The sequence below is a fragment of the Scomber japonicus genome, chromosome 18 (assembly GCF_027409825.1).
Source record: "Scomber japonicus isolate fScoJap1 chromosome 18, fScoJap1.pri, whole genome shotgun sequence".
Classification (NCBI taxonomy): domain Eukaryota; kingdom Metazoa; phylum Chordata; class Actinopteri; order Scombriformes; family Scombridae; genus Scomber; species Scomber japonicus.
The window spans coordinates 14,940,995-14,967,731 of record NC_070595.1 but is presented as its reverse complement, the minus strand read 5'-3'; the positions used below and the strand labels follow the sequence as shown (position 1 = coordinate 14,967,731).

At 40.3% G+C, this 26,737-nt stretch overlaps 1 protein-coding gene across 1 annotated transcript; it reads right to left on the bottom strand.

The window, feature by feature from the left end:
* Nucleotides 1–948: 948 nt before the first annotated feature.
* lmtk2 (lemur tyrosine kinase 2) lies at nt 949–26,398 on the bottom strand. Its single transcript, XM_053338125.1, has 14 exons — nt 25,911–26,398; nt 19,081–19,214; nt 18,734–18,887; nt 18,079–18,155; nt 17,212–17,330; nt 16,781–16,868; nt 12,360–12,490; nt 9,363–9,447; nt 8,168–8,289; nt 7,270–7,419; nt 4,050–7,083; nt 3,808–3,940; nt 3,468–3,726; nt 949–3,178 (listed from the first exon to the last, which is right to left on the bottom strand). The coding sequence occupies exons 1-14, from the start codon at nt 26,011–26,013 to the stop codon at nt 3,154–3,156; spliced, it is 4,614 nt and encodes a 1,537-aa protein (XP_053194100.1). The 5' UTR covers nt 26,014–26,398; the 3' UTR covers nt 949–3,153.
* Nucleotides 26,399–26,737: the final 339 nt, after the last annotated feature.

Genomic DNA, 26,737 nt, shown 5'->3' with positions numbered 1-26,737 from the left:
GCTTAGTACCAGGGGCTGGAGGAGCAAGCCACTGGCAGATCTGAGGGTGCTGATGGAAGTTAGTGGTATGAGCACTTATTATAGGTAGAGGGGACTTTGTAGTCAATCCTAAAGGAGACAGGAATCCAATGCAATGAAAACAGGATTTGTGTGACATGTTGGCATGTTTGCAAATTTGATCAGTATTCCTGCAGCACTATTCTGAATGTACTGCAGCCTCTGGATGCTCCTGCTAAAGGCCCCTGAGAAGAACACGTTGCAGTAGTCCAGTCTCAAGGCATGGACAGATTTTTGACAGGGTTAGAGAGAACTGGAGTTTAGAGATGTTATTGAGATGGTAGAAAGAGGTTTTGCATAGATGTCTTATATAGACATCAAAAGTCAGTTGAGGGTCAAACCTAACATCTAGATTAGTGACTGAGGGGGAAAAGGGGATTTCTTGGCCTTCAAAAAGGTGAGATGAGGTATGAAACTGGTGGGGGGTGCAAATGGGGAGAGCTTCAGTTTTCCTGCCGTTTAACTAGAGGAAATGTGTGCTCATGTAGTCCAGACATGACATGGCTGCAGAAGTTCTTGGGGCAGTTGTGATATACAGCTAGGTATCATCATAGCAATGAAAAGCCATCCCATGTCTGCCGATGATACATCGACCCTGAAAGGACAGCTTACTGGAGGACAGTACAGTTGTGTTGGTATGTAATTAAATCACGGGAGCGCATAATACAGTGTGCGGGTGTCTTCCTTTTTATTACAGCTGCAATTATTTTCACCCAGCACCTGTTAAATTAAGTTTAGATGTGCGTGCATGTTCAGTTTTTGTAAACTCTGCACATAAGTCGTGTTAAGATTTTTGTAAGTACATCCTAGACTGGATACTCAGAGCTGCTGTGTAGAGACATCAACATTCAGAACCTTTAATTCAACATTTGATACAAACCTCAATTAGAAGTTCATTTGCATTTATTTTCATATTAAACAGTGTAATTATAAACATTTCATTCAATTACACTAAGCATGATCAATATGAAGTAAAAATATTACCATTTTTAAAATCTACAAGTTTAAAGGACAGAATGGATTCACATCTGCTTCTGTGTCTTAAGTTAACTGCTTTTAGCCCATGACGGTGATATGTTCCTCTGATCAACTCAGCTTTAAGTTACAAAATGAAACCTCATATCTATAACTCAGTTACATCATTTCCCATTTACAGACAAAAAAATTAACATTTATATACATCAGTACAGTTCAACATTAAGTTACATTTGTCAAATGTGCAAGATTAAGCAAATGTATACTGTAGTGAAACAAAACAAGATTTCCTTAAATAAACGTTCAAGTTTAACTGAAAGCACAGGCTGCTGGTTAACATTGTCTAAGTTACAGTGCCTTCTGAATGGGGGGTATGGACATCTATCTACTACAAGTGAAGTATAATTGTTCATTTGTTGACAAAATCTTTAAGCTACTTGAGTCATTAAAAGGAAAAACTGTATAACCCACAGTCTCAGACTGTTTTTATAGCTGTACATGATAACCTTGAGGGGGGAGGGGAGGGGGCATAATCATTTGCTTTCTTCTTCTATACAGAAACTGATCATGGTCATGACACACATACATCCCAAACAACTGTGTAGAGCCACAGAGACAATGTATGGCGAATGATATGATAATAAATGCTCAAAATTGCAACTGGGCAAGGGCCCGTTTAGGAGGAAAATGCCATCTGAACAGGTTCATTGGGACACAATAAAACAAAGAAAAAGGCAAAATAGACGATCTCTGTTCATGAAACTGAAATTGATCAAAGCAGCAGTGATTTTTTTGTTCTAGTAGTGTGTTCTTAAGAAGCTTAAAGTCCCTGCACATTAGCGAAGATACGCTGCCCTTCACATGGTCGTCCTATAAACTTGTACATAAATTTGAACTAATTCATGAAAATTCATTGCACATTTGTTTACAAACACCTCAATACAATTTTTCATTCTGACATTTAAAAATAAAATCAGCCACTTTTTGCACACCGTTATATGTGTGATTTCAAATTTTGTACTCGTAGTGAATGGAGAAGTGCAGCTGTCTTTACAGCATAACAGGCACTGTAATGAGACCCAGTGATAAGTAATTGAAACAAAAGCCATCAGAGAAACTTCCTGCACAGTTCAAAACATAAAATGAAGCATTACAAAATTAATTAACTGTTCTTCTTCTCACTCAGTTTTCAGTTGGATCACCCCATGTAAGGATTTTTGACAATCCTCTTTCAGTAGAACCCTCAAGAATATTTATACCACTTACTGTGTATGTTCCTTTGCAGCATAAATAACAGAATATACAATATGTCACCTCTGCTGATGAGGGATTTTTTGTTAAGGTAGTTATCCAATTATGGATGGCGCTTCCTAAATTTCAACCCTTCTTATTCAAAAGATGCTACAGAAGGATACCGTCAATAGTTTCTCTCCAATTAAGAGATTGTGACAACACCAAACAAGAGGTTCTAAAAATATACCAAAAAAAAAAAAACTCTTGCAAAAAGGCAACCACTGAAATAAATGCACGACACGAAGGAGCAAAATTAACAATGATACAGAAAAAGCTTGGATTTTCGGTTGTAGGTCTGAGAGCTTATTCCTATTTGGCTGTAGTATTACATTAGCCAGCCCAGTGTGTTGAGTTCATTGAGTCAGAGCATAAAAAGTCTTTTTTTCTTTTCTTATTTTTTTGGTGATGCAAAAGTTCTGGAAAAGGGAGTGCACTTCAACACACAACGAAAAGCAGCAGCCAAACACCTGGAATGCGCTCGATGAGTTCTTAAAGCAAACATTTAGAAGCTAGGCCCGTTTTCAGTTTTTGTTTTTTTCCCAAAGTGGAATTGCACTGAACTGAAATCACACACATGTAGCTGGAGAGGTGATGGCTCAGACTGGGACTGGGCCTTGTCTGTCTTATTTGTTGAATATCAGTTTATAGCCATTGTTTTCATGGCCATCTCCATGAAGGTAAAGAGCAGTTCTGCCTGAGAATAGCATCCACAGTTTGCCTCACAAACCATGTCATCTGTCCTTTTTCAGCCATTCTGCATTCCTGAAAGTGCGAGTAGAGGTTCATTTTTCAATAGTGTGATGATAATCAGTGCATTCATCTATCACACTAGTCTTTTTCTCCATCTTCACTGCTTCCTGAGGTGGACAAAAAAAGAAATGTTATCAACTGATTAATGAATAATACTCAAACATGACTATTTCATAGTGTTTCAAGACCCAGAGGGTGTAGTAGGGCTACATGTAAAATCTGTTAATAGTAGTTTAATTAGAAGTGTAGTAGTAGCACCAACAAGAAATTTGAATAGTAAAATTAACAGATTTTAATCTACTCAACATATGCATCGCTTAGTGCAAATGTTTTAAAGACTTAAGTGAAAACCTGTTTTTAATTTGTGTACGTGGTGTGACCGCATTCTCAACTTGCCTCCTTGCTCGATGTCAGAGTCAGTAAGATGTGTAAGGGAAAAGGTTGCGATGCTGGCCGGTGAGATGGAGAAACGGGAGTAGTTTGAGGAACTGGTCCAACTGGGTTCCAGCACGCGTCCCACTGCAGGGGGCGGAGAGGAGAAGCGAGATGCTGCAGATGTGGACATGACCTTTGATACGGGGTCTTTATTTGTCTTGGACAGGAAAGTAGATGCAGGAGAGGAGAAGTCATCGTCCCACTCAAAACCACCACCTGTGGGGATTGGAGAAATACATGAAAAGATGTAGTGCTGAAGTTCAGCAGCTGCGTACATATGTTGGGTTTTGGTATTACCTTCTTCGTCAGTGGAGCTTTCAGAGTTGGTGAACCGGTTCAGGTAGCTGGCAGTGGGCGCTGAGCTGCTGAACTCTGGTACATGACTGTTTGAGCCTGAGGAGTGGTCACCCAGTTCCTTGGTGGGTGTTTCCTAAATAAGAATACATCGGACTTTAATTAGAATGGCCACACAAACACTTATTATCACAGTAGTTGCACCAAAATATCTCAAATACACAACAATATAAAAAATATTTTACCTGGTCAAACAGGTAGACAGTGACATCATCGAAGAAGGACACAGCTCTTCTGGAATTGTCTGCGTTGGCCCTCGCAGAAAACGGGGAAGGTGATGCCTCAATGTTCAGGCTGCTGGGTTTTAACAAGCTCTTCAGGTTCTTGGAACTACTGTCATCTGAGACAATAAGTGGCACAGTATGCACAGTGTCATCCTCACTGTCTGAGCTGGAGCTGTGAAGATGGTACGCACGAATGTCATCATCAGAGTCATCGCTGTTCTCATCCTCCTCATCGGCATCCACACCATCTTCCTGCACATCTAAACCTGAGCCATCCCGCCTCCCCAGGTAACGTCCCTCCATGTCCGGCTCTTTTATTTTATGAATATCACTGGCGTAGGTCCTAGTGAGTTTAGCATGAACTGCATTCTCAAGCACCAGCTTTGATGACGTACCAGTAGGAGGTGGAGTTGAGGGTTGGAGATCTTCTGATGGGCCTGGCTCAGGAGATGTTGCATCCTTTTCACTGTGGCTGCTGAAAGACCCCTCACATTTTTCTGTGATATCTGAATGTGCCTCTGGTGATTTGCCTCCAACAAGAGGATCAGCGGTTTCTCCAACATCTTCCTGTGCTTCAGCAGCTATGGAAGAGTCTTGTTGAGAAAATAAAGAGTCGACATCTCTCTCCGTGCCATCTGGTGCTGAACCCGCAGCAGCGTCACTGACCTCGTCAGTAGAGTTCCTCCGCCACGAGACCTCAACAGAACCCCCTGCAGTTTCTTCAGACTTCTTCTCAGGTTCTGATTCATTGTCTGAGAAGTAAGCAGAGTCTCTGTAATTGCTGCCCATCAGTGGTTCCTCAGCAGGGACTACATGATCCGGCTGCAGATCCTCATTTGGATTCTCAATATGAGCATCCAACACACCCTCGACTTCAGAGATGATGATTTCTGGTGGAACCAGATTGGTTGCTGCTGTGGGTTCTTCAGTCTCTTCTTCTATGGCAACACTGGTGCCATTTTTTACAGGGGAGTGGTCTTTGACATTAGGCTGAGAATTCCACTCTGGAGACTCCAGATTCTCAGTCTCATACCCACTGTCAGCTATTTTATAAGGAGGATGGAGTTTGTGTTGGGATATCTGAATGTTCAGCTCTTCTCCCTGTTCTGCTAGCCTGTGAATGTCAAGGGAGTCTAATGAGTCTGGTGTCTCAGCTGAATTTTCTACAGTTGGTAGAGTGGTGGACATACTGTCTTCCAGTAAGCTGTCCTGGCTAATTTGGTCCAAAGATGGCCCAGAGACCAACAGGGAGGATCTGACAAGAGGACGCTCATTAGTATCCATAAAGGATTCTTCATGGTCAGATAGAGTAGTTTCCAGTTCTATATCTGCATCCTCTATTAGTTCACTCAACAGATCATTGCTTGTTAGGTCTTCACCGTGTCCATTGTCTGATGACAACGTTTGGACATGCAGGTTTTCAGGGATTTGACCTTCTATAGGCTGAACACTATCCTTTGAGATTCCAAGGTCATCTTCAAGGCTGGGAATTTTGGCATCTGTGCACAATGAGTCCATAGTGGCACTTTCAGAAAATGAATTGGTGTGGCCATCAGTTTCACTAATGATAATCTCAACCCTCTCTGAGGTAGAATCAAAACCAGAGTCTATACCTCTATCTGAGGATAGGAGCAGACCAAGGTCCTCTGTGGAAGAACTATTTTCAACTGGCAGGTGGTTGCTTGTGTTATCTTCTGGGACCACTGTAATGGAAGGCACCAGTGTTTCATTTTCTACCAGGGATTGACATATCTCCCCAAAGCTGGAACTTGAAGAGTCTAAAATTCCTGGTCTTGATGATGTGCTACTGGGTGTGGGTTTTAAATAAGTGTCCGATGTGTTTAAGCTGCCCAAATTTTCGAGGTTGTCCCAAGAACTCATTCTGAATTTTTCCTCTGGTTCATGCACCATACCAGGTAAGAGAAAATTCTGTTGTGGACTTAAGAAACTAGATCCTTCTTTCATCAGGTTCTGGTCTTTGAGAAACATAAAGTTTTCTGATAGTTTTTCAGTGTTCAGAAGCCTCTTCATGTCTGTGTTCTCCACCTCCACAGACTCCGCCAGGTGAGTGGCTTCTGGACCTTCCCCTAAAAAAGAATCCCTGTAGCTTTTATCTGTATCTACTTCCCGGACTTCTAAAGGAGCACCTTCATGCATACGGTTCCCATTGCGCTCTGGAAGCTCCATAAAATTCTGTGTCCAGGAAGGAGAGTCCTCTTGCTTTGACCCTCCCTCTGTGAAAATGTTGGTGTGGTATGGGCTGTCATTTTCAAGAGATGACCAGATGTGACTGTCTTGTAAATAGGAATCCTTGGAGTCAATACTTTGGTGGAAAAAATCTGCATCAGTACTAGATTCATCCAGGCGAACATCCTGAAGAACGACAAAATCTTGCCGGCCTGAACTTAAGTCCATGTCTTGCCCTCTATTCTCATTTTCCTCAACAGTGCTCTCTCCTTGTTCCTCTAGCTGTATGTAATATTCATTACCATTGGATGGCTTCTGCGCATCAAACACTGGTACAATCCCAGGTATTCCTGAAGGAGTATTACCACTTTCTGTGCCTGGTGCTCTGGCTACAGGATCAGGGAAATGGGCCTGGATGTCCTCACTGGAAACAGGGAAGAACATGCTGTGGTAGTTCAATGTTGTTTCCATGCCTGAACGCCCATGGTTGCCTTCATAGTGATCATGCTTCGCTGCCTCCCAGACATACTCAAAGCTGAGACCTTTGCTAGTTTCGGTTACGGTAAGAACTTCGTCAATCTCTTGACGTAGGGCATCATCTGCAAACTGTTCCAAGATTGGGAAGGAGGAGTGGCTAACAGTGGTCTGTCGTGTGGAAGGGTTAGGCTTGAGAGCATCCCAGCGTTGCTCAAAATCTTCTTCTATGTCTTTCTGGCCTTGCATGCGCAAGTAGATGAGCAAACGATGCACTTCCTCTGCTGTGGCCCGCTTGTCTGGGGACAGCCAGCAGAACTGCAAAACCTCATACCTGCAATTAGAGGGAAAATGGTCATTTTTGAATGGCCTCATGACCTAAACGTCTTAACACCTGATTTGAGAAACACTATCAACATATTTCTCATTTTTATAGAAGTATTATTTTTATCTATTTAATTATTTTTATACAATTTGTTCTAAAAACACATATTCAATGACAGATATTCTAAGCACTCACCATCTGTCAGAATAAGGAAGCTCCAGCTGTGGTTTAAATAGCTTGACTTGTTGCTCCTTGATCACATGATTGAGAACCTCCCGGTCAGATAGATGTGGGTACGGCTGGCCAGCATTCTCAAAGAGCTCCCACAATGTGACCCCCAAGGCCCTGCAAACAAGTGAGGATAAAATAGCTGTTGGAATTTACTGCACAACAAGAGCTATGTTGCATGCTACAATTTCAGCTAACGACCTTAACCTCTGGCCTCAAACAATGAAACTTAATCAAGTGAGCTGTTATAAATATACAAAGTAACCAGTACTGTTAAATTTACTTAGTGATTTGGCCATATTTAAACACCAATGAAAAGCAAGTTATCTCAATATATTGTTCCGAGGGCAAATCCAGCACTTGTAACTAGAATTATATTACATAACTCTGCAACATTTGGCCAAGTTGTAAGGGCAGGGGAAGGGCTGAAAAGACTAAACAGTGTGGAAAGATGCTTAGGTGGTGCAGTGTCAGTGTCCCTTCCCCTGTTTTGGATATTAGCCAGATTGTCTGGGATTGACAGACTCAGGTATTAGCAGAAATGACTTGGCATCTTCTCAGCAATGAGCTAAAAATATTCTACAGAGCAATTTACTGTGACAGTTTGTGTCTTATACCAAATCTACTGCATTTTTACAGTATATTAAATATGTACTCCAGTTGCAATATCAAATATCTCTGTAATGAGGCAGTGTACATGTTAATAGGTTTTGAAAGTTAAAATAGGGATATTCAATGTCTGACTGAAATAATTCCTGTCTGTCAAATCTAAAATGAGGTCATTTTAAAATATATTTGGATTGGATTCAACCTCATTATGAGTTATGGGTTATGTGTCAGTGAAGAGCTGTAATCTGGTACCTACCACACATTACTGGGCTTGGTCTGCTCCATAGTAATCACACCCCCATGGCGCTCACCCACCAGCTCAGGAGCCAACCAGCGGAGGGGTGCAAATACATCATCCTCTGTTATGATGTAATCCTCCTATAGTAACATGGTATGGGATACTACAGTCAGACATGGTATTGCTGCTATTGAACAGTGCAACTTCATAAAAACACTGTAAATTATTGCTTAAACGCCAACTCATTAAAAAGCTCACAGCAACAGGAGAAATGTGGTTGTTTATTAGCCTGCAAAAATCATTTATGCTCTAATAAAGGCTCTTACTTTGCCTCTCCCTTCCTTTCCACAAATAGATTCATGGGGTGACCTTATCTTACTCGTATTAAATTCAGACAGAACAAACTGACAGATCAGCAGTATTTAAGGAATGCAGCAGACAGAGTTGCCTGAGCACATATGCAGTGGGTCAAGTTACACGAGAGTACGATCTTAATTCTTCAGTGATATATGTAATTGATCTAAGGCAAACAACTGCACACACTCCCATGAAAATGATTTATTTTCTGTCAGGTCATTTGGGGCTGGCAGAATAAAGATAGACTTTGTCTATGACTTAAGATCACCAAATAGCAGGACAGATAGTTATCTTAAGATCATTGGCTGAACAATGTGTAGTAGTTCTTGATTATCTTTAAGACAATGATTTGCTTAGTTTGGTAAATTAAGACTCTTTTCATATAAAAGAAAACAGACCAGACTGCCCATCCTCAAACTACTGGACATGTTAATTTCATTCACATGTGCCTTATGGAGGACTTTTATAGCTACAAGAATGCTTTGCAAAATGTTTAGTGCAGGAACTAAAACTGGGTATATAATGTTACTCTTCCCTTCAAACTGCTTGCTTTTTTAGTATTTATGAGACATAACTTCATCATCTCTTTTTATCCAACTGTTCTTACTAGTAAAACCCAGGTCGTTGTTCAGAGATAGTCAGGGACAGGGTGGCTAACTTTCACTGCTTAAAATTAGTCTAAGAATAGAGATGCTCCACTCACTCCACTGACCCTTGTCAGGAGATAGTCAGTCTGATGTATCTTTGTGTAAACAGCTCCTTGTGCTGACACAAGAATACAGATTCATACAGTAATGATTCAATGACCAAATCTCTAGACAAAAGAAATCTGAAATTGAGAAAGGTTTCTGCTTACTTTGTATCTGTAGGGTCCAATTCCATAGTCTCCAACTTTGACAGTAAGGTCTGCAGTCAGGTAGCAGTTCCTCAGAGCCAAATCACTGAGCACAGAGGAGAAACATCAGCATGACAAATAGGAATCAACTATATACTTACAAAGCAGCTTTACTAAATTATTCACTGATTATGAGGCTTGTCGGCACATTTACGGAATGAAAACCTTCAGCTGGCACTTGTTCTTTCTAGGCAGGCAGTTGTGTATAGCATGTGCGTTTTCACTTGTGTGTAAAAAGCAAAGTTAAAGCAAAGACCAGGGTTAAGTGAATATAAAATCCATCTTTTCGAGATCGTCATATTTTCTCAACCTCAAAGGGAAGGATCACCATGCAAAAATCAAGGAAAAGGGACTTTGGCAAGGATCACAAATGGCTTTGGCAACTATTGGAAATTAGCACAAGGGCATCTATCATTTGCCTCAGCTCTTCACCCTGCAACAAGACTCATACAGAGGCTATTCCTGACTCGAACATACAGCACAAGGATTTCATTTCTTGAGGGAAACACAGATACTGCAAACTTTTTGTGGGGCTGCCAGGAGAGGGCGCATGATGTTCTGAGGCTCACTCTGCACATTAAGTTTCCCTTTATTGCCAGTGCACAAGTTCCAAGTCCCTTTACCCGCCTAATGACAAACACTGCTGACACTAGTGTTCTTGCACACACACTGCCCAGCTACTGTCAGACCCCCTGAAACCTCTGTAAGATAAATGGGTATTTATTTTAAACTCTCCAGTTCACTATCCTCTGTATCCTCAACATACAGTAACACAGCAGTGAGTAAGTGGGTCGAACATCTTAACCCTACAAGGCTAATGAGTGGCATGAACAACATAAAACAGCTACTCATTTAATTTGTGATCACAAACATTATTTCATTGACCAAAAACTGTTAATAATAACCATATTTAAAAACAATTATATTTTTCTCCACGTTGATTTTTTTTTTTTTTTTTTTTTTTTTTAAATATGAGTGAGAATTTGAAAAACTCACAACTTCTGAATATGGTCTTCATGCATAATTTGGTAAGATACCAAAAAAACCAAACAACTAGTGTTACCATACTCCTGTCCATACAAGAAAAGTCAAATAACTTCAAATAATATTTTGAAGGCTAGAACTGCTGAGTTTAAAGTTTAAGATTGAAACATGTTTTTGAGGAGACAATGAATAAAACCTCCTGTCAAACATAGTGATGTTAAGTCAGGGTGTGGGATTAATTAGGGCACCGAATGAACTACGTCTTAACAAGAGATGTACAACTCAGTTCTGCAGAAGCACGTCATCCTCACTTGTTGTGATGACGAAGATTTATTTTTTCAGCAGAACAAGGACACTAAATGTTCATCAATGCTGAGACAGGTCTATTTAAAGATCAAAGAAAGGAAAGAGTGCAAACTCTCATAATTTTCCCTTCAGTTATTTTCTGCCCATACAAACATTTACAGAGAGGGAACATCACGTAATACTCAGAGAGTGCTGGAATATTGTGGAGAAAACATGGAAGGTGTGATTCAGTCTTGATAGATATCTTTCCCTTACATTAGGCAGAAAGCATAATTGTGTATATCATTTGACCCTAACCCTAAACATGAGGAAATATGAGCTTTCTGGTGAAATTGGACTAAAACCCTGTCAACACTTACAACATGACTCACGTTGATTGATGATCCAAACTCCAAATAGAATATTAAAAAACTCTAACAAGGCTAAATGTATTGTATGTGCTTGAACTGAAAATACATGTGGAGCCATCACTGACGCGTACTTGCCAAATAATCCATGATGTAGTACAGTATGCGTTTTGTGCATTTACAGAACCATTCTCACCCTTGCACTGCAAAGCTGAGGTTACAATTTTGGACATCAGCCCACACAGCACTTGTCCTGAGGGTTTTGTCTGTGGCGCTGCATCATCAACAGCCTCTCATTCAGTCCTGCCAGCATGTAGTATTCAGTTTGGCATCTTTTTTTTTTAAACTTTTACTGGCATCTGAACAAAAAGTGCTACAGAAATATTTTTACAATTATAAATAAAATAAGTTTACATGAAAGTAAGTGTGTAGAACTCCATTTGAGTTGTTAAAAGGATTAAAACACAACGCCCAATATGAGGCTATCCTTTTACATGCAAAGAGCAGAATCATCATATCCCTGTGGCAGAGGACAGCTGACACGGAGGCAATGCATGGGAGCTGTGTAATTGGAACCCTCTGAGCTTATTCTGAGCATGTAAAATAGAGCTGATGAGCAGAGCATCGTATGTTACCCCCAAGCCACACGTTCCCAACACCCCCCAAACCCTGCTGATTGCTAGTCGCCAGACATCCAGCTCTCAGTGGGGTAAAAATGAAAATGAAACACTGCCTCTCCTCTAAACACACCTTTTTTGGAAAAAACTGGTACTCCTTAGACTGGTTGGACAGTAAGGACTAAAGTAAAACTAATTGTTGACCTCTTTACAATCACTTCATACAGGCTTTATGAGTATTTACTTACTATTTGTCATTTGATACCCAGTAAGATTGTCCATGATACTATCATGAAAGTATGTTGTACCATAATACTATGACAGCAATGTTGACGTGCATGTTATTTGATTGTACAACATGTTATTTTCGGTCAAATCTTATGACGAAAGCGAACACAAATTACTAACATTGCCAACTATCTTTTTTTTTTCCTGATGAATATGTAAAGACAACTACTTAGACAACTACTGAGTCATTTAATTAATAATATTCGCTCAGAGGAAAATGTAGAGGGTAGATAGTGTTATTAAAATATGTCATCACACTGTGTTTGTGTCTAGCTGCTAGTGAGAGAGTGAGCATTACCATCAACAGCAGCTAAATTCTCCTCTGACAGACAGAGGTGATATAAAAAACACAATGCTGAGCTTAGTGGGCTGAAAAGCTGTGAGCTGGCTTTAGTGTTGCATTTCTGAAGTGCTACCTGTGCAGGAAGTTGTGTTTGTGAAGGTGAGTGACGCCAGCAGCGATTTCACAGGCCATCCTTTGCAGCTGCAGCAACTCAGCATTTCTGAACATCCAATCCTGCTGAGACAGATAGCCCCGCAAATCACCCTGCAAACACACACACACACACACACACACAAACTGTTTTATTATCTCATCAAAATCAAACATAATAAGTATTAAACAAATCTGGAACAACTGTATTTGTATGATGGCAACATAAAGACATTTACATTTAGTTCTAGTTAAGTGCATTACACAGAGACTGCCACACGGGGGCAGTAGACACTCCTTTTCCTGTCTTCTCAGCACTTCTCACTGCCCAGTGTGAGAGGACCAAATAAGGGTAACCTGTTTAATGGACATCTATGCTGTGTCACAGAGATTTATAAATAAAAGAGTACAGCTCAGGTCAGTGAAATAAACTGTGCCTGGGTCAAGTAAGGTTTTGGGGGCTCATGAGGAGGGAAGAAAAGGGGGGGCATCAGACAAGACACTTTGAGACAAAATAAACATAGGCATATAGACATGGCTATAAAGTAATGTTTAGTCGAATTTTAACAAGATTCACTTCTGTTCAGAGTCCTGAGTGACTGTAAATCTGAATTATAACAGTGTCTCAGCTGTGTGTACTTTCAACAGTACAGGTTGAGAATGTCTGCAGACACCTGTGGTTGTCATTCACAAACATGTAACAGAGTACATAACAGTTGACAAATTGCCATTGCAGTATCAGCTACTTACTCCTTCCTGACACTTCACAACAATGAGTATAAAAAAGACAACATGCATTATAAACAGTTTTTGCAATAAGTTGTTGGATTGAGAATGCACACATTTTAGTAAAGAGTTTATTTAATGCCGACTTCCTAAATGTGTAAGAAAACAACCATTTAAGCTATGTGTGCTTCTGAGATCATGTGCCCCACACTAAGACGGGAGGAGACTCACAATTAGCTCCCCTGAGGAATAAGCTACTAAGAATATATTGTACACACACCAGAGTCACGTAATATATGAGGTGCTTTTGTTAAAAATGTCAAGTCACATGCTGTTACCAAGCTTGCAAGTTTGTGTTTGGGTACTCTGTGTGAGTGTGTGTGTTTACGACAGCTTTAATTTTCTGTGAGCTATCTCACAGCCAGCAGCTTAGATCAGTCATCTTAAGAGCCAAGGTTTGCTACAACCACATTTGCCCCCACGTACACACATATATAACAGATAACAGATGTACACAAAAACACATAGCTCTGGGAAGAGGTCTTCACAGAAGAGCTATATTGAATGTATGGTAAGTGATACGCTGTGCCTGTCTGCATTTGTGAAGCCTCCGCAGCAGGTGATTAGTTCAGGTTCCAGCGAGAGGATCCAACACTGTTAATGAAACATTCACAGTGAAGGCCAAAACAAATAAGAGCTGTGAATAAACAAGAATGTACGGAGTTCCCAGTGCACAGAACCACGTCTTGTTCAGTCACCACATGATCGAGTTATGTAAAAAAAACATTTTCAAGCTATTTTAAGTGGCTGTCTTCCATGCTACTAATGAATACTAGAAGCAGGCTATAATCTGATTAAGGTTAGCATATTTACTAGTAAACTGCTAAACAGAGAAGGTGGGCAATTTATAGAAAACTTAAAACCAGGGTAAAACCCTCAAAAAGGTGCACGTTGTACTATAAAAATTGTTTTTCAAAGCCGCCAAGGCAATGAGTGCAACCACCAAATGTCTTTGTTAAATTGACTCTAATTTCATATGCAAATTAGCATCAATAAAACCAGTTCTCAAAGGGCTAATTAGCCTACACAAGTCAAAAAGAACACCAAGCCCATTAGGACAACTGTGCCCACAAGGTGAATTATGGTGCTCAATATGCCAATGTGCAGAGCATCGTCAGTAATGTATAACCTAATAAATAACATGATGACAATAACATAAAGAGTACTTCCAAGAATTGTGGCTTTTAACAACGGTAATAAACGAAGGGGATCAACGTCTTTCGAAAGCCAAAATCAGCTGGCCCATGTCCAACACCCTGAACCAGAGAAGGGGGTCTGACGAATGTCTTGGCCAGGCACCAGGGAGGATATCCATGCATTAGAAGCTGTCACTCACACTATGGTATGTGACATTCCGTGGCCCCGCACCAGTTGCTTGATGTATTTTGATGTCTAAAATGCTTTGAGTCAGGGTTACCCGGCACGGGTGATACAGGAAAAAAACACCATCAATCACCAGGTTGTCAGAGCAAACGTCACACTATATTGGCTTTTTGGGATTCGCCTTGTCTACTGCGCAGCTGCAGTGTCATATTTTTAAATATGGAAAAAAATGAAATGTGTATTGTGTAAGACAAGATCCCACTTGGATCCAGCGAGGAATGACAAGCATAGACATCACTCAGTCGTGCTACCCTCACACATTATCACTTTCAACATACAGGACCTGCTCTTCATCACGCCATCTTTCCTAATGACTCACACACAGTTGTGATAAGTCAGTCACCTTGACTCATTCCCATCTCCTGTCACGGACATTGCCAGAGTTGGCTGGGAAAGACCACAATACCAGGACAACAGCCAGGTCTGGGCATCAGACAAAACCCCTCCCCAACAAAGTTATGCAATGTCTGGCAAGATGGGCTAAACTGGACCTCATGGACAATTACATGGCCAGATTACCTAAACAGCAGACATACAAATAAAGTGAGGCTGAGCAGCCAGGGAGCAGGATGAAAATATTTCATGTCACCAGGCTGTAGCCTGCTCATTCGCACATGTGCAACTAATACATTACATAAAACAAGATTTGGAACCCACCAGATGAATGCTGCCCTCTAAGACAACTGTGAAGTCACACGTACTGGCACAAGTTGTGCAGACTCATTCATGGTTACCATAAAAAAGGGCATCCGGTAACTCTGACACACCTGGGACTGATGCACTCGCGCACACACACACCAGATAATTTATGGCTGCCAGAAAAGGACAAGGGTCATCTGATTCAACAAGACACTCGGGTAGAGATGAAAAGTAAAGACTGAACGCTGAGTAAGTGGCTGTTGACAAGTGAGTTTATTCATCCGTATGATTATTTTTGATGTTACTCAATTAAAACACTTGTTTTTTTAATTATAAGTTCAATACTTAAATACTTGGTGTTATTGCATGTTGGTTAGTCAAATTAAAACATCAGCTGTGTTTGAATTAGTCATCTTTTTATAGAGTCAATAATGAATCCATTTTTAAGACATTTAATCATAATGCCTATAATCACTAGCTGCAGCTCCACTCTGATGTTGATCTCTTCTAACAGATTAGTTAGTTAGTACAGGAGTTAAATGTTTCTTATAAACATGCAGTAAGTGTCCACAGACAATCACACAACTTCTAACCAATAATTATAACAAACTCCTGGGATTGGAACATGGACACAGAAAGAGCAGAATAATAAAAACATGGTATTATTTTGTAAAATACATTATATTTAAAATGTTTTAAAATATTTTTTTCAATTTAATTTTTTCTAAAAAGTCATACTTACTTGTTCAGTGACCATTACACATGGCTAAAAATACCCAATATTCTGCATTTCTTCCAAGGTTTTCCTATTATGGTAAATCAGAATGACACCAAGGTGGTGTATATTTATAGGTGATAGTTTTGGGTTTTTGCAGTGGTCAGTGGGGACCCCTTAGGTTTCTTTGGGAACAGGGTTAGTTTACTTTAAACTAAAATCAGTCTCCAACTTACACAAGGTGTTACTCATAAAAATTCACAAACACAGCAACTGGTGGAGCTGACACTAGAGGAGTGTAAATGGAGCCTGTTGCTTTACTGGGTGAGGTGGGAATTTGAGAAGTCCCAGGCTTAGACGAGTTATGCCACTTGGGCAGGAGGAGGGGCGCAGAGGGGAGGGGAGGGAGCTCCCCGAAGACAAGGAAAGAGAAACAGTGATAAATCAACTGCCTTGATGGAGTCTGAGCCACCTCAATGAATGGAAGGGCTAATTTGGGATTGAGACAGTAGGATTTGAGTCCAGATGGTCAAAAGGCCAAGTCAGCTAAGCATGCTTGCTGCACAGTATTTAAAGGGGGTCTTGCCCTATGAATTTGTGAGCTTAACAGACTGATGAGAGCCAATTCTGAGTCACGTAGTAAACAAACAATATCTCAATCCTTGGACACAAGTACACAGTGTCTGCAAGCTAAATGGGTCAAAACCTGCACAACACTGCAGATTTATAGTAGATTAGTTTCATTCTCATGAACACAATGTAATTAATTGAGGATGTTATTCAAATTTCTTCAATTTATTTACAATAGATAACCTTTTGTAAATTAAAAAGTGGTTGGTGGTGCACATAAGTCACATTAATCAGAACATGAGGTCACTCACCATTTCACAGTACTCAAAGATGAGTAGAAAGGGAATAGCCTCAACACACTGTCCGACGCACTGGAGGAGGTTCGGGTGCTGCAGCACCCTGTGATGACACAATAACAAGACATGCTGTTGATATTTATGTTTATTATCATGACAAAAAGCTTTAAAATAGCTCTGCTTGTGTAACAGGAAATGTAGAGGGCACTGCTAATATTACACTGATCTCGTAGCTAATTTTAGCAGCATTCACTATGTGCATGTCATTCTACACACTCATATTTACAATGTAGTTGAAGTAAATATTAATGTCCATAATTGATCAAATAAATATAAAATGTCTAAATTATAGATCAGATGATTAAACATTTTTGGAAAATAATAAATAGCCCAGAGTCAAGGAGGTGTTCAAAGAAAAAAAAACAAAAAAAAACAACACTATTCACCTGTACGGATCCCCCTGCTGCAGGAAGTCATTCTGCTCCTTGGCACTTGCATTAGCTTTTAACTCCTTCACCACCACTCTGGCTCCACCTGGATCTGTGTAGATTTCACTCAGAAGGACCTGGTGGTGCATGACAACACTTTAGACCAAACAAAACATAAAGCAGAAGTCCATGCAGCATATGTCTACAAGTAACTCTTTAAAAGAGGCCAAATGATGACAACTACAAATCATCCAATAACAAATTTGATACGGAATATCTGAAGATGCTCCAGTTGAGAGACACCATTTTTCTTTGGATGTCAGTTTTTGAGCCATAACAAAAGCCAAAAGGTGGTCTGCAATGGTCTTGGTAAACCTTGTTTTTAACCTAGCCAATTGCCAGAAATGCTTTTAGCTATGTTGTAACGCATATCATTCAATATTCATTTCAATATTTATTTGAATTCACAACACAACCTGCTCTCAAGATACCAAAATTTGGCACCGATTGATTTCACATGACAACAGGGCGTGATTGGTTGTCCCTACAGGAAATAAGATTCCAAACTGAAGTAGTTAATGATCACTTCAGAGTAAGGAGTCAGCAGTGAATGGTATAATAATTATATTTTTTATTGTGAATCACTGCGAACACAAGGTCATTTAGCATTCAGTCACAAATGTGCACACAAAATAATTGGCTGATGGATCCAATAGTATGCGAGATTAGCTACAGACAGATAAACACACGGACACACACACACACACAAAACCAAACACATGATCCCCCCCCAGACCTACGCCTGGTAGAGATAAAAAGGGGGAAATGATGGGTAAAATAGTAATAATATTTAGATTATGTAAAACATGTAAAAACAAATCTTACCTGGCCGAACCAGCCATTGCCGATCTCCTGGATGTAACTCAGACTGTGGCGTGCTACCTGGAAGCCTGCAGATCCCTCTGAAATCAACCACAAAACAAAGGGTCTTTAATTTCATTTTGAATTTTGGAAAAGTTACATCTGCTGCTCACAGCCATGGAGAGTTTTAAGATCTACTTAGTTGAATGAAATATTACAATTATTTGGATGGGACTTCCTGACTATGGACCTGTCACATTGAGTCAGGCACAACACAAAATGAAACAAAAACTGTGTACGTCTGTTGAATAGTTTACAATAAACATGAAAATTATAAGTAATAACAGTATGTCTGTTGTTGTGGCTTTAGTAGTGAAGCTGGCTTCCATGCTTGAAAAAACAGACATGGGAATTTAGACATGGTCAATCCAAAGGGATTATTTAAAAAACTGAGGTATCTGAAACCATGCCAGAAAATCTCTTGTTGTGTGTTTCTGCTTGACATTTGCTGGCTTTGCCCTCATGTTTAGCATCCTAGAAACTAGACAACTTCCACTGGATATTCACATGACATTTCTGGCTGTTTTTACCTCTGTGTTGTTGTATGTGAACATACTATGTATATGTGCACATGTGTAAATATTGACAATATAAATGTGTGAGTCTGCATATGTCTAACCTGTGATGCGGGCAGGAGGTTGGAGGTGTGGGGGTCCAGGCAGGGCCACAGGGGACACAGCGAGGGTGTACACCTCAGCTGGGGACTGCATAGACGGCGTGTCCTCTGCCGGCGGAGTAAAGTCAATCTCATCATCAAAGTGGTCTTCAAACTCCTGCAACAACAAAAGTCAACAGTGGAATATTATTCCAATAAAATCAGACGTGTGTGACATACATTTAACAACAGAACCCACATTTACAGACACAGTCCATTACAATTCATGTCCACTCTGTGATCATTATGTTGAGCCTGCATGGGAGCAGGTGGAGACCTGTCTGTCTGACTACCTGCCTGCCAGGACTCACCTTGAAGTTGATTTCCCTTTCCTTACAGCAGGTCACACAGTTCACCAGCAGCACCACCAAGGCCACAAGGGCCGTCAGTGACACTACCAGGGACAGGTAGAGAGACACGGACAACGGGTCTCCTGTGCTTCCACCTGAAAAGAAGAAAACATACATGAGTTCAGCTCTGCCACAGATACTATGCTGAATCATTCACACTTAGAGCTGTGCTTAAAAAAAATAATTTAAATAATAGATAAAGGAGAGCATCTGACACTGTTGTTGAGTTACAAGAATAAACATAAGTGTGTTTGACAGTAATACAGCACACTGCGGGTGTACTGGCTCTTTTTCTAAATCCACCCACAACAAAGACACATTTAAGCTCGACAATAAAAATAAACCGCACAGTGCTCTTAGAATTCAACTTCTTAAGCTTAATGCTGCATTTCAACTCCACTGCAGAAGGAAGAAACACAAAGCATGCACACTTTGCAAGACACAATCATTTTTATTGTATAAACATGAAAACAGTGATTTGTTTATGTTTACAGCGCCTGCAAACATGATGTGAAAATAATTGTGCCTCTTCAGACCAGTCCACCCAACCTCTACTCTTCATCATCATCATCATCATCATCATCATCTTCATCAGAGAGACAGTTGTGGGGGTTTCTCCCAGCTTATAAGCAGCTGATGTTGCAACAGTAGTGACAGCAGGTATGGATGGGTCTGTGCTGGAGAGGATGCTGCTGGCCCAGCAGTTCCAGTGTCAGAGCTGACAACAGCCCTGCGACCCTGCAACCCACCCACTGTGTTGCTCAGCTGCTACTCTCTGACTACACCGATGCCAACTAACATTAACACGGCCGCTGCTGATACAACAGATTTCCAATTGAGTTCAACGTCTTTGTGCTACAACAGAAAATAACAACAGGCTTTATTAAGTAACTCTGCTGGAATCCCTTTTCATGCCAGACTTTGACTCGAAACAAGTGAAATAAGACTAAAAGGTCTACAACGACAGCAGGCTCAGTAAATCCTGGTGATAGCCTTCTCTAAAATATGTTCCCTCTGCAATGACAGCTCACATTGATGGTTAAATGTAAGCACTAAGTATTGTAAAGACTGCATGTGTATTGTAATTCTGACAAAATCTCCACCTTTTGTTGGCAGTGAGTGTAAGCCTGTCACCGTGCTCTTTCACCACATGTCCACCTCGTCTCCTCATCTCCCAAATGTCACTGCTCATCACACTGCTCTTTGAAAAAGGTATGACTACTGGTCACTCGCATGTCTTCTAGTCTCTGATGTGGTGACTGACCAGTCAGAAGAGGTTAAAGTCAATCCCTGCTACTCGCAGCTCGCATTTATTTTTGTGCACATCACTTCTGATCTCAGTGTCAGTCAGGAGAGGTGCTGCATGCAATTTGTTTGACTTGTAATTTTCACTACATCGTATTGTAATAAATGTAATCTCAACATATACATATACATAACGTGTGATTAAGAGAAGGTGCTGAAAGAATAGTAAGCATTTGAGAGAGACACTTCCCCCCAGTACCCCCCTGTTGTTTATTCTGTCTCCCACCAGTAGTAGCATGTCACATACTTCCTGTCTGCTTGAGGGAGAATCAACACCTACTGAGTCTCCTTCTGCTGAGCTACAAAATCCTAACTGATAAAAGTGTGTGCTGAATAAGTCCAGTGTACAGGCATTCTTCGAGTTGTGTCATGTTTTCACATCAGCGCTTGAAGAAGAAAGACAACAGACTTGAATATGGCTGCAACACAAATAGTCTGAGCCCTTGAGAACAAAGGAGAGACTAGACTAAAGTCAATATGTCTCAACTAGACTGGCTAAATTTGAAAAAATATAATAATTTACTTTGAGCACTACATATCTAACCACAAAAGACAAGAGGCATCGTCACTAATCTGCATGTGAGTTAACATTTGATCAGATATGATTTTATCTCAATATAGCAGCACAGCAATGATTGTAATCCTTTGCTTCTCTCTTTGATAAATCTATTTTATACTCACAGAGACATCTGACAAATAAAACTGAACCGTTTATGTTTTATTGAAACGTGGAGCAGAAGGCGAGAGAGATTTAAACTGCTACACAAAGCAGAGAAATTGTGACAGAGACCTTGACAGATGATGGCTGTAATGAATAATTCTGCAGTTTGCTAACGAAAAGATGAGATTAAAAAAAAATGTGTTCAGGTTCGTCTGTGCAGACGCAGCTGAAACTCGTGGCCATATCATTTTTATGGGTGTCATCTTCGACCAAACCCGAGCCTCTGTACCAAACCTGGCACAGAGTCTTGTCTCCTAAATGGTTCATAAATATAACACCAATTTGAAATCAACCTGACGCAAGATCGTCCAAGGCTGAGTGGGAGGCCTATGGCAGGTTGAGCTGTGAGGTTACTACCAGTCAGGTCTGGTCAGATGCAGCCATGTACTGAGATCCTTCAGTTCATCAGAGAGCAGCAATCATTTTAACACCCCGGGGGGCGTCAGATATGATCCAAAGTGTCAGCCATTTGATTGAGATTCATTTCATGTCTGCCACAGTACACCAAGTCATCACTGACGAAAATAGACGGGACTGCTTAACATGGTCTCTTTAATTAAAATCAAAATCAAATTCTTACAAGCAGTCTGCCTCTTTCCTCCTGCTACACTGAAAACATATTTAACAATGATCTGAAGACTGGTGTAAGCAACAACCTGTGAAATTTGATTCAGCTTTCCATGAGATTAGTGTGCAATCACAACCCTAGACCACAAAGTCAAACCACAAAGTCAGTCAGTCAAAGATACCACAGTCAACTTCACCTTTAGCAAAAGTTAAATTAGATATATTGTGGTGCTTATTACAGAAAAATACTGATATTTGACGTATTCCTAAATGAAATCTCCTTGACTCCAGAGCCCTTCTGATGTCAAACGTTCCTGTAAATTATTACACACATGATTCTGTGGACATGAATAATCCAATTTGAACAAATCTAAGCTTGTTGGGGTTTCATTAAATTAAGTTATTCCACTGCTGTGTGCGCAAATATGAGCCCTGGCATCGTGGGTTCATGGCACACTGAAAAAAAAACCCTAAGGGAAACACTGCAATGCGTCCATAGTTTGTAGCTCTAAATGTGCAACTTAAAGTCTTTTCTTGCAGTTTATCATCAGGAGGGGGGGGATGATGTGCTTTGCTTATACGGGTTGCTGAAGGTTATACACAATTCTTTCGTGGTACAGATGTAAGTGGAAGAAGCACAGAAGGAGAATTGATGCAAACAGAATGCGCTTAACATGCAATCAGTCAAAATCACTGAGTGCACTAAACCCTAACCCTAAAACTAATGTCTAATCGTTAACGTGCGTGAGCAAAAATTCAGACTGCACAATATTTTTAATTATTTTAGATGATGTCTGACTACACGATCAGCGCTTCATTTGTTTACCATTTTCTCTGAAGCCCAATTTAGCATATGACACATCCACAGCATAGGAAAAGGAAAAGGGGTGGAGGGTAGCAATCCAGAGAAATTAACATTAAAAGAAAGGGAGGAAGCCTAAGATGCCCCAGCACTGGCCTGGCCCTCCTTCCTGATGAATATTAACTGAATATTACCTGCTGTATTAAGAGTTTACTGTAAGCAAGTGCAGTAAAAGCTTCCCAGTGAAGAGAAATTAGTAAAAATTGTCAGTGATAGTCACAGACAGAATCTTAGCATATATACAAACCAAAGTTAATGGTCTAAATCTATATTTCGATATTTTAATATATCAGTGCATCAACTGCTGAGGTACAAAGGTGCAGGTACTCTAAAATTCAAGCACACATCAAAACCATATAAATTGATAACAAGCAACAACAGCTACTGCATGTATTCCTGTATTGTTGCTATGTCAGCAAACTGCCCCCGCCGCCCCACCGCTACATTCAGGTAGTTACAACCACCGCCTCACACTGAGAGAGGGAAACCCCTGAACGCTGACAAGGAACCTCTTTCCCAAAAGCCTAATTTATTATTACAAAATCACACACAACTACCGGATCAAGCAGGCAACACTGATATAATGTTGCCTGAATTTGGTGTAATGCCATCCTGTTATACAACCCGTGTTTCATAACAAGCACTAGTAAAAAAAAATGTCCAGCATCACGAAACCAGGAGCAAGCTAATCATAAACCAAAATAGCCCTGTTCCAATAAGCTCCAAAATATGTCACCAGTGGCTATTTTTCACTAAACACTTCCTCAGTCTACAGTAACCTATTAAATTATATTGGAGTATATAGTGCCTGTCATTGACAAGGACAAAGGTTCAAAGGAGTATTACAACTGGCTTTAAAAGTCAAAGCTTAACCTCAAGACAATCCTGTGAAAAACATCTTTTCGATATCAACATCCCCTGTCTGTTTGAGTGGAGCAACAGGGTTTCAGGCAGTGCAGGACTCCCAGAGAGTCCGCAACAGCAGCAGCATTATAGGAAAGGGAAAAAAACGGAGCTGGGTCACGGCAGCTCTACATGGGATCAGTTCTCCTCGGTAAGGCCTTATCTGAGTCATGGGTTCAAATTATGACTTGGCAGGCCCCACCAAATGACTCAACTGGTTTTTGGGACCGACACGGCAGGGAGCTGCCAGGTCTTATTTTGGTTCCACTGCATATTTTAGTAGGCATTCACGCAGAGGAGGAGTTGACCCATTTTTGCAGATTTCACCCACCAGTGTTTACAACAGTGGATGTCTGCACTTCCAGTTACATAAAGGATGGAGGACAGCATTGTTGGGCTGACATCTTTGGGTTGTGCTGAGATTTTTCCATCTGCTCAGAGAGGAAGCAACAAGCCTCATCGCATGAAGAGCCCAGGTATCTGAAGCAGCCGGTGTGAGGATCTATATTTACGAGATGGTTTCATTTTCAATTACAAATCACCATCTTTCCACTATTAAAACAGCAGAACACAATATAAACCAGTCAAATCCCCACCACCTCATGGTCTGCATTTGTTGTGACACAATGTAAAACAAAGCAGAATGTACTTGTTTGGATTCTGAAGCAGCCAAATGGACCAATCCTTGAACTTTGACAATATAGGTTGGGTCTGGATTGGTAGTCACTAAATCAATAGGCAACGCAGTGGAAGGTTAAGACCAATGTCCAACCTGTCTAACAGAGTAGACACACCGCTATCACCTGTCTTTTACTACAGCTAAAACATTGACACTACTGTTAAAGCTCACCTACCAACATTTACTCATGTTTAATGAGCAGGTTACTAGCCCACATCTCTTAACCTAAATCTAAACTTTATAACATCAAGTATTAGTGTACCACATCTGTAGACACTGATAAATGACTCCAAAGTAAAGACTGGGGAAGTGTGTCAAGGTACAGGTTGTAATAAAAACATAAAAGGCTAGCTAATATTCTCTTTCCTCGTATGTTGTATTGTAATTAAGCAAACATGACTGTTGCCAATCATTGACAGGAGCTGATAAGATTGGAATGTGTTATAGTTACACATTATTGACGCTAAGTTACACAATATACACTTCTGCGTTTATTCATTTCTTGTAAGAAAGCAGGCTGCAGCAGGAGAGACCACACTGATGGAGCATTTTGCTGTGACAAGCTGTAAAAACATAGAGCAAACTGAAATCATTTCCTTCACTCTCAGTGGATTTAAGGCACCCATAAACAAGTAAATTGCTTGATGTGCAGACTTTTTTTTTCATTAATCTAAAAAGTTAAATAAAATGCTGAAATTCCTAATTTGATCTCGTGTTCAGCTGGTATGCAAGTATGCAATTTATAATGGGGTGAAATTGAGCAAAGCGTGCAAATGTTGGTATTTGAGAAGCTGTAACCACTAAATGTACTTGATAAGGGAATACATTTGCCAATTGATTGTCAATATGGCCTTAAATTAGTGTTCTGCCTATCATTAACCAGTTACACAGCAATACTCTCACATTAGTATGCCATGGAAGAACTGCTGGATATGAATTGTTTTCATACAATCAGTTCCTTCCTGTTTCTGACGTATTTACCTGATGGAGAGTCAACACATCAACAGGGATCATTTAGACATACTGTATGTATCACTTATATTAAAATGTAAGAAAGCAGTCTAATTTGATAACTAAGAGTGAATACCTACTAACACTGTGTGTATATAACCAAATGTTTTCTTCCAGGAATATCTTTTCACTCATCCTGAAAATGATCAAACTCATGACAATACCTGTGATGTAGGCAGTGTGAGGACACTGTGATCAACATAAAAGAGGTTTTTCAAGGTGCACAAAAAAAAACAATACAAGAGGAAGTCATATTTCCATGCTGGTAGGCCAACAACTAGTGTATTGTCCCATAAACTTGGTTATACGTCAATTGAAAAGTTATTATGCATGTACCCGCAGTTACAATAACCTTTTTATAACCTACATAAACAGTCACACTGCTAGCTGGGAGATGACTTGTGTGAGTAAATCATCAATCAGAATTAAACTGGAATAGATTACAGAGTAGCTTTCATTTAGAGCACTGAAGGAAAATAAGTCTAATGTATGCTTACCGCTCTTTCACTGAGTCGTGACGATGACATTCTGCCATTATTATTATAACACACGACACACTACAAGTATGCATAACATTACAGTGACAACAGTGTTCATTGGTGAGCAGGAAATACAGCCAAGCTTGTGTTGTTTGCTTGTAGCTGTTACGCGAGCCAGTAAACATTAGCTCGCGTTAGTAGACAGGAATCATAGTAAACAAACAAACAGTCAGCTATGTATCAGATAGCAGTCAGCTGTCTCACCTGATCTGTGATGATACTGGAGAGGGGCACCTTCAGACAGCCAAAACACCGAACCAAAAATCGCACTGGCCAGCAACAAAACACATCCATGACGGCTCTCCATCCTCCTAGCTTAGCTAACAAACTGTTAGCTAAATGGGAATCGTCGTCCTAAACAACAAATGGCTGATATGGTGCTAAATAATGCGTTTTAATCATTGATAAGTAGTTTAACGTCAGTGTAGGCTACATAGACGAGCATATTTTCTTAATGTTTAGCGACTTACTGTTAGCCAGCTAGCTAGCTAACTAGCTTCAGCTAGCATATCAAGGATAACAGTTTCAGCTGACGACAGCAAACACCACTATGTAATTTAATGGTCCGTTGTCCATACAGACAAAAGCAGCGATCACCTTTCACGACCTATCATATTCGGTTCATGTGCCTTGACGTTATTTCACTCACGGCAAAAAGAAATAAATCAAAAGCCCTGGCTATCATGAAACACATCTCCTCCAAAGCGCCATGTTCCTGTACAACGACACGTCACGGAATGAGGCGTTGAATTGAATGATTGATAGGCACTACAGCCAATCACAACGAAGTATAGCCTCATGTTAAACACACACAGCCAATCACCATTGAGCTTTATTATCAGTCGTGTAAATCCAGTGCTTTGTATCACAGCTTTTTCTTTTTTCTTTTTTTTTTTACATCAGTCACTTGCCAACCATGTGAGACACGCAACACTGATTTGGAAAGATGACCCGACGCGTCTTAAATGTTTATTCTTGGCTTTATGACCAATCATAAACCACCAAGCAGTCTCATTTTAGAAGTGGATGGG

Excerpts from the sequence above, each read along its gene's own strand:
- lmtk2 (XM_053338125.1), bottom strand. The coding sequence starts at position 26,013 with ATGGAGAGCCGTCATGGATGTGTTTTGTTGCTGGCCAGTGCGATTTTT. Across the intron at positions 18,156-18,733 it reads ACCTCCTGCCCGCATCACAG|AGGGATCTGCAGGCTTCCAG; the intron begins GTTAGACATATG and ends GGTTGATTTCAG. Across the intron at positions 17,331-18,078 it reads GCAATGGCTGGTTCGGCCAG|GTCCTTCTGAGTGAAATCTA; the intron begins GTAAGATTTGTT and ends ATGCACCACCAG.